This window comes from Sinocyclocheilus anshuiensis, unplaced genomic scaffold (genome assembly GCF_001515605.1).
Source record: "Sinocyclocheilus anshuiensis isolate Anshui unplaced genomic scaffold, SAMN03320099.WGS_v1.1 scaffold3235, whole genome shotgun sequence".
NCBI classification, from domain to species: Eukaryota; Metazoa; Chordata; class Actinopteri; order Cypriniformes; family Cyprinidae; genus Sinocyclocheilus; species Sinocyclocheilus anshuiensis.
Window position 1 is genome coordinate 31,261 of NW_015547780.1, and position 8,539 is coordinate 39,799.

The window sequence follows — 8,539 nt, forward strand, 5'->3', positions numbered from 1 at the left end:
TTATGATGGACATTATTGGAGTGAGTGTTAATGCAGAGCTGACTGAAGTGAATGTGATGTGATTTCAGTCTCAAGCTGAGCACACAGAGCGTCAGATTAAAGAGGAGTTTGAGAAGCTTCATCAGTTTCTCAGAGATGAAGAAGAAGCTACAATCACTGCACTGAGGGAGGAAGAGGAGCAGAAGCAGCAGATGATGAAGGAGAAGCTGGAGGAGATGAACAGACACATCTCAGCTCTTTCACACACAATCAAAGACACGGAGGAGATGATGAAAGCCAGCGATGCCTGCTTTCTGAAGGTGACAACTGAATTTAGCTTCATTGTTTGTGCACAAAACAACTCACCAATTACCCAACCAATGATCAAACTCTTAATTTGTATAGAGAGAAAATGAACTGTTATGTGTGATAACATAAACTGAGTGTTTGATGAGATATTAAAATGTTTTTCAAACTCTATATTTTGCAGAACTTTAGCATCACGATGGAAAGGTAAGTTGAGCTGCTGGTGTTTCTTCTCTCAGTGGATCTGAACTCAAATCCACTGCAGTTCTGACTCCTGAATGTTCTTCCAGAGTCCAGATCTCACAGCCGGATCCACAGATGAGTTCTGGAGCTTTGATTCATGTGTCACATTACTTGAGTGACCTGCGGTTCAGAGTCTGGAAGAAGATGCAGGAAACTCTCCAACACAGTGAGTCTCCAGAAAATCTGACACCAGTACAAAAGATTAAATAGTTAAGAATCAAAGACAGACAGATCAACATTTGATAGAAATACATCTAATATTCACTTTAAGTTCTATGAATTTGAAATGAATCTGAACTGTATTTCATAAGATCATCAGATCATACTGCAAACTCATGATGACTACAAAACAGTCTATTCTTCATGGTGTATGTTTATGTAAATAGGTTTGTATTTCTAATATACCATCATATCCTCTCATCTGATTTAATTCTCTTTGCAGCTCCATTGACTCTAGATCCAAAGACAGCACATCCTTGGCTCACACTCTCTTCTGATTTGACCAGTGTGTCGTACAGTGATTTACGTCAACATCTTCCTGCTAATCCAGAGAGGTTTGACAAGTATCTATGTGTTCTGGGTTCTGAGGGCTTTAACTCAGGAACACACTGCTGGGATGTGGAGGTTGGAGACAATACTAACTGGAGTGTTGGAATAACCACAGCATCAAACCAAAGGAAGGGAGAGGTTTTCTTTAACACTAATGTCTGGCGTGTGAAGTACATGAACAGCAAATACTGCTCACAATCACCAGATCAACCCCCGACTTATGTTACAGTTAAAGAGAAGCTGCAGCGTGTGAGAGTTCAGCTGGACTGTGACAGAGGAAAGGTGTCCTTCTCTGATCCTCTAACTAACATCTGTCTCTGCTCATTCACAACAACCTTCACAGAAACTGTCTTTCCATTCTTATATAACTACTGCAAAACATCCCCTCTGAGGATCTTACCAGTTAAACTGATTGTAACAACAGAAAATCACAGTTAAATCTCATTCTGCTTTTAGATAAATTAAGGTACAAGAATTTGTTGTTTTCATTGTTTTGCATTTTATGGTTATTATGGTAACTAATGGATATTAAACAACACATATCTGAATATATATGAAATTATATTTTTAGGTAAAAAAACCCAAACAAACAGAAGTAGCAATAGATAATTTTTTTTCTTCTGTATATTGACCTGCCCTGCGCTACACTTTTTCATTGTATTATCAAAACAGAAAAAATGTAAGGCAGGTCTTGGTTCTATTCAGCTGTTGTTGACTGGATTTTGATTGATTTTTGGATTTGATTGATTGTGATTGGTGTTACACTCAAATATGAATGTGATTGTAGCGTAGGGGAGTGACAACTGAGTAGAGGATCCAAACAGAATCAGATCAAAAGCCTGGCTCCAACACACCTGCCTCTAATGTTCCAGTAAAGCTGAATGTCTGCACTTTACTTTCACAGTAATTCCACAGCGGGACTTCTCTTGTATCAAACTGCACTCTCAGAAATATTCTTGTAAACAAACAGCATCATACTGTGTGTCTACAGTGCATATAAAGCTTGTGTTGTTTATTTTGTAATGTTGTAAGTGTTGTTTTTATTTGTTGTGTTTTGTATGTCGAGACATTTTAAAGACACATCTCAGCAGTTACTTCACTATTGTGTAAAGTCCATCCACAAACAATTATGAATATAAAATAAGTTATTGATTAATCTTCATGCTTAAAAAATGCTAAAATTAAATTTCATATACATGCTAAGAATAGTTTGAATATCTTAAAGTCAGGTAATTAGCTTATTCATATTCTAGCTTGTCATCATTTTGACAAATGTTTTTATTTGTCACTTCTGACATGACTAGGTCAGAAATTTGAATATGAATTTACAAGGTCCAAGATCCCAAACAAATGGGATCACCAATCACCAGGATGGTGACTTCAAAATAATTACAGTAGTGAACAAGTACATTTCTGACAGTGGCACAGTTAAAGACAACTTTATAATGAGAGTTCACAGTAAAACAAGAGCAGTAAGTTACTGTGATGTTAGCTTCATTCTGCTGTTCATTCACAGTTATTTGTAAGACAATGACCCAGCATGCATTGCTTTCACAGTACATTTCTGACTACGATTTTTAATACAATCTTTACAGTGTATGCATTCCATTCCATGACAGGTAAAATAAGATGGCAACTTAAAAGTTTGCGGTTGGTGGTCAGTTTGTGTGTAAATGTACTTTTTTGACTTTTGTTTTTCACTTTTGATGCCATTTCAAGTGAGAAATCAATATGGTAGTAATTAAGCATTTGCTTAGTTATCACCAAAGCTCTATTTTGTTGTAGATCATTAAACCTTTATGCTGCCTTTATGCAGTTTGTCTGAAATCATGTGAGGTACTTTTGTGTACAAACGTTTCTGGCAGAATCATTACCTGATAGGACAGCTAGCTTTTAGACACAGCCAGTATTTCCTAACACTGTTTCTGGAGCAACACATCTTAGAACATTTACTAATCAAACTCATATAGACCTAAACATTCCCTACATTCACCAATATTGCTGAATTGTGCCCAGACATCTGTGCATCAGTGTGCTTTGGGTACCAAAAATATCAAATTCTAACATTGGTGGAAGGATGAGTGCAGGTCAGCGCAGGTATGATTCCCATAATGCATAGCTTTTTGGAATTCGTTATAATTAGATTGAATGGAAAGAGGTCTGGAGTTAACCTAGTCTCACCAATAAAGTTAAAGAAGTTACTTATAAAGTCATTCATTTGATTTACCCAGAGAGATTAGTAGTCACAACTATTTTTTAGAGGCATGGAGACTATATGCTTCTTTTGTAACTTAAAGGAAGAATCCATAAAACATTTATTTTATGAATATGTATCTACCCAAATGTTTTGGATTGATATTGAATATCTAATATTTCAATTTACAAAATTAAAGATTTGACTCTCTGGTAAAGATATAGTTTTGATGTATAAAATTAAGAGTTTGGAGCAAAATTAGGTAATTATTTAATAATTATGTATGGGAAATACCATATATACAAACAAAAATGGAGTAATAATAAACCTAACATTACATTATTTAAAATTGAACTTAAGCATTATACGGAGGACTTAAAAGATCTAAGAAATAAACAAGCAAAACGGGTGTGTACAATTTTTGAATGCTTTTCTTTTGGAAATTTCTTGTTACCTGCTGTACTTGAAATGTTTGACAGGAAAAACATCTCAGTACATGATATTCTTGAACCATGTTGGGTAGTTTTTACAGTCCGGATAATAAAAAGTAATGTATTTCACTCATATAAACACAGAGCTCCTATTTATGTTTCCCGCCGCCGCCCACAGTCTTCTTCTTCTATGTTAGTTCTTCCTTTCGCACAGCGCCCTCAAGAGGGGCTATGGATCAATGAGCATAAGGCAGGCCATCTGAGGCGCAAAATCAATTATAATTATATTATATTATTATATTATAATAATTATAATGAGCACATCCCAAGACAAAACAGCTTTTAGCTGAATTATGGATCTTTCAAATAGTGAGAACCACTTCATAATGTCTTGACACCTACAAATCAAAATATTTTTTAAAGAAAATTAAACAAATATTAAATTCATAGTTAAAGAGAGATCTGCCACTAAAAAGAAGAATGTTATTATCCAGAACTGAAGGGTTGTCATGTTTAGTGTATACAGCTCTTGCATTAGATGTTTCACAATCGGTCATAACAGAGGTGGATACTTTTTTGTTTAATTTCATCTGGATGAACAGATCACATTACATAAAAAAACTTGTCTTGTCTTTTTCCAACTGAAGATGGTGGTTTTAATGTACTTGACTTTAATACTGCTAATTGTGTATTTAAGAAAAAAAGATGGATAAAGAACTACCTGCAGTCTAAAGGCAAACTTTGGAAAATCATTCCTGAGTTAATTTTTGATACGTTGGAGGGTTTCGAAATTTTTTATTTTTTTTTTAGGTGTAATTTTGATGTGAATAATGTTCTGATAAAGCTGTCTTCTTTTCATAAACAGTTTTTTTTACTATGTATGCTGATTTTTAAGCATAACTTTTCTACACATAACTCAAATATTTTACGTTTAAAAATAAAAAAGTGTTTAAAAAAATTTAAAAAGTCCTTGTTTTACAGAAACTCATTCATTCATTCATTCATACGATCCCTGTAACTGCCAAAGTGTTTATAGTAGTATTTGATGCCATTCCTAATGGCCTTATTCAACTTGTCCGGCAATATATCTTCTGAGTCTATACCCTTCAGTTAAGTATTAAAGGTATGAAAATTATAGATAATAAATATCTTTTATATTAAAAAATTACCAAGAATTTTAAAATTAAATTAAATTAAAATTAAAATTCAAAATAAACTGCTGCATCTCGGATGCAAGGGCGTAGCTACGGGGTAGCCATGGGTGGCCAGTGCCACCCCTGATGGAAGCTTGGCCACCCCTGTGCAAACCTGACAACAGGCGCTGCGCAGACCGATCACTGTATGTCATCTTGCACCACGAGAGCGATTAGAGAGAGATGGCGATTAGAGACGGCTCTGTACGTTTTCGAGCACACCTGACTTAACACTGACAGATGACATTTTTTGCCGTTTTGTGGCGCAAACAATCTGCGCTATCCAGATTGAACAGCTGAGAAACAAAACTCTATAGGAGGCTATGAGCGGTAAAAAAAAATTCAGTCAGAGTATGTTAAAGGGGTGATATGATGCGATTTCAATTTTTCCTTTCTCTTTGGAGTGTTACAAGCTCTTGGTGCATAAAGTTTTTAGCAGCATCATATGACCCCTTTAATGGAGTGGAGCAGCAACAATTTCTTTCCGCTCTGCATTCAGTGATCACTCGGCTCTAGTTTTGCTCCGGTTTGACCATTTCCCACTCCTCACTTAACGTTACTCTTCGCACACTGATCAGAGAAACGTTAAACTTAAACATTAAACTTAACTCCATTAGGCTACATAATATGCTGCTAATTGAAGCATCACTGAAAAAATATTTCAGTAGGCTAACATTTAACGTGTTTTATTGTATATGCTATGTTAAATGATTGGTTAGCTTAATTTTGAAAGAAACTGTCTGATAGCTAAAACTAAATAATTAAATTGCCTAATAAAAAAAAAAACTTTTCCATTTCTTAAATTAGGTGTGCATTAAACGATTTATTGAATGACATGCATTACGCTATACCATGGTTAGGCCTATCATGCAGCATTAAATTGTAGCATTAAATGATCATGCAGCATCATATAAAACAGTCATTGCTGCTTTTTGCAATGCAACATTTTTGAGGAAGGATAAAATGGTTTTATCAGATATTCAGTCAAGATTTGAGTGTTTTTTTCTTTGTTCTTTAACAATAATGACACAGACAGCAAGGAGTGCACGGGGCACAAACTTAACACGGGTTAGTTGTAACAGACATGGTTTAAACATTACACAATTTTGGGGGTAAATAAAGAAAAAATATAGTACATTGTAATTATGAAACAAAACATATTTGTACTAGACAAGCCTAAAATTAATGTGGAAAATTAATTATAGCCAACTCTGATTTTGACATTATAGCCTATATATAGCCTAGGCTACATTTTACACCGTGTCCAGACCATTGGAACAAGATTCCAGCGACAAACAATTTGTCTGTCCACACCAGACGCAGCGCGACAGAATCAATCAAAAAAGCGCAGAAGCACACTGCACTCCAAACAAAATGGTTTATCTAATTCATAAATATTAAACCTTTTTAACATTATTAAAAGTAGCCTACATACTGATACAGTAGTTGATTCGCATTGAGTTCAGTTTGCTTTAATTTATTTTCATAATCTGAGGTAGACCTAGTACTAAACTATCTATCGTTGCCTTCAGTATGGCTATAAAGGTCATGCAAAATGATATTCAAACTTACATGAGACACTTTTAAAATTGCATAAAGCACATAATCAGTACCTGAAATTACTATTAGCTTACTGTGATAGTTTATATTGTTGTTCCAGCCGCAAAGTTGCAGAAAATAGAATCCCTTTTCATGTGTTGCTGTCGCGGCTGGTTAGGGCAAAAACTCAGATTAACATGGAAAATATTATCTTTTCTTGCTTGTCGCGGTGTGATAGCAATCCGTTAAAATTTTCATCTTTCTTGCTTCTTCTTCATGTGTGAGCGTGATTTGAACTCGAATAAGATTCCGTTGTCCAGAAACTTTCTTTAGGTAAAGTTTAATAACAAAATTAACTTGAAAAATGTTACACGGTCAAAAAACTGTTTCGCTCCAATATTGCATAACAAAAAACTAATGGTCCTTGCCGGAAATGACATCGTTGTCAATATGAAATATAATACACATATTAAATGATTTACCTTTATAATTATTTTATAATATATTGGCTCTTACACATCCGGCCCCTAATTGGTTGGGCAGGAGACCAAACAATTATTATAGAAATTAATACTAAGAGCCATTAAACTTGAACATTTACGAATAAGAAATAGCTACTCAGTTCTTCCACATTTTTCTTTGGTTATCTTTACTCTTGATAGTTCTTTGTTAGTCTTCATGCTTAAATTGCCTCTTGAATTAAGCACAATTTATTTACAGGTCTCTGCAGTACATTTGTTTTGGTCTTTAAAGGGGTCATATGATGCTATTTCAATTTTTCCTTTCTCTTTGGAGTGTTACAAGCTCTTGGTGCATAAAGAAGATCTGTAAAGTTGCAAAGACTTAAGTTTCAAATCCAAAGAGATATTATTCTCGCTGTAGTGTTGTTGTTGCCGCCGCTGCCATGTCGTGAAGGCGCTGTGTTTCGTTGTGAAAGCGAAACTACTTTGTTTGGCCTTCCAAAAGAGGACGATATCTGCTTCGTCATGCCTGGAGCTGATCCGTGGTGGTTGCTGAAGAAATACAACAACTATGCGCTGTGGATCGCCGGATCGGCTTTAACCGTGGACGAAGCGGAGTCCAGCCCGGGGTCGTCACATGTGGTTGCCGCAAGCCCGCCGGACGCTCCTTCGTCGAATCCACCGCCTCTGCTCACTCTAGCCCTCCGGCCGTTCCTCACTTTATCCCCCGGCCTCTGCTCACTCTAGGCCGCCGCCGCTCACTCTAGGCCACCGTGTGTGACATTGTGTTTCATTGTGAAAGCGAAACTACTTTGTTTAGCCTTCCAAAAATGGACACGACTAGAAATCAGTGGTTAAGTTGTATTTACAACACATCCAGAACAGTTCAACCCAAATATTCAATTGAGTGCAGCACATTTTATGGAGGACTGTTTCCTGATCCTAGTAGAGTAGACCAGTGTTTCCCAACCGGTGTGCCGTCTGTCGAGAGCAGGGGTGCCGTGTAAAAAATCCTTTTTTAATATGGATTCGGCCAATCATAACGCACTGGATAGCTGGCCAATCACAGCAGGGTCTTGTTGTGCACCTTGAGTCATTTGATCTCAGCTTTGTGGCCATTCTTCCTCTGGTTTCAACAAAAAGTCAGGTCCTTTAATCCAAGTTTCTGCTTGAACAAAGTTCTTTGTTTTAAGACCTCTGGTAGCTTGATCTGCAGGGTTTTGTGATGTTTTGACAAACCTCCATTGTAATGGAGTAGTAGCATTTCGTATGAGTGAGATCCTGTTTGCTACAAATGTTTTGAAGCGTGCACTCTCATTGCCAATGTAGCTGAGCACTGTAGTGCTGTCCGTCCAGAAAACCGACTGCTGTACTGGAATTTGAAGCTCTTGTCTTAGTATTTTGTCTACTTTGACGGCTATGCTTGCCGCTGTCAGCTCAAGTCTAGGGATTGTGATTTGTTTGAGTGGGCTAACTCTTGACTTTCCCATCAACAAGGAACAATGTTTCTGATTTTGTTCATTTATAAGTATCAGATAAGTTGCTGTGCCATACGCACTCTCGCTGGCATCAGAGAAATGATGCAGTTGCGCTTCTCTTGTGTTACCAAACTTCTCTGGTTTTACGCACCTTTTGATCTGAAAG

The 8,539-nt window shown here is 36.4% G+C and overlaps 2 protein-coding genes across 2 annotated transcripts in view; both read left to right on the forward strand.

The window, feature by feature from the left end:
* LOC107704604 (tripartite motif-containing protein 35-like) overlaps nt 1-79 on the forward strand; it is an 8,451-nt gene extending 8,372 nt beyond the window's left edge. The window contains exon 5 of the mRNA XM_016507580.1: nt 69-79. Within this exon, the coding sequence (XP_016363066.1) occupies nt 69-79 (11 nt within the window). The remainder of the gene's footprint in view (nt 1-68) is intronic.
* A 113-nt stretch (nt 80-192) lies between these two features.
* LOC107704606 (zinc-binding protein A33-like) lies at nt 193-1,655 on the forward strand. The gene is made up of 4 exons (XM_016507581.1): nt 193-299; nt 470-492; nt 576-694; nt 971-1,655. Exons 1-4 carry the CDS (start codon nt 195-197, stop codon nt 1,513-1,515), a joined length of 792 nt encoding a protein of 263 aa, XP_016363067.1. The 5' UTR covers nt 193-194; the 3' UTR covers nt 1,516-1,655.
* Nucleotides 1,656-8,539: the final 6,884 nt, after the last annotated feature.

What these genes read in the sequence shown, in the direction of transcription:
- LOC107704606 (XM_016507581.1), top strand. Translation starts at nt 195, where the DNA reads ATGAAGGAGAAGCTGGAGGAGATGAACAGACACATCTCAGCTCTTTCA. An exon ending in GCGATGCCTGCTTTCTGAAG is followed by an intron (nt 300 to 469) that starts GTGACAACTGAA and finishes TATATTTTGCAG; the next exon opens with AACTTTAGCATCACGATGGA. An exon ending in GCAGGAAACTCTCCAACACA is followed by an intron (nt 695 to 970) that starts GTGAGTCTCCAG and finishes TTCTCTTTGCAG; the next exon opens with CTCCATTGACTCTAGATCCA.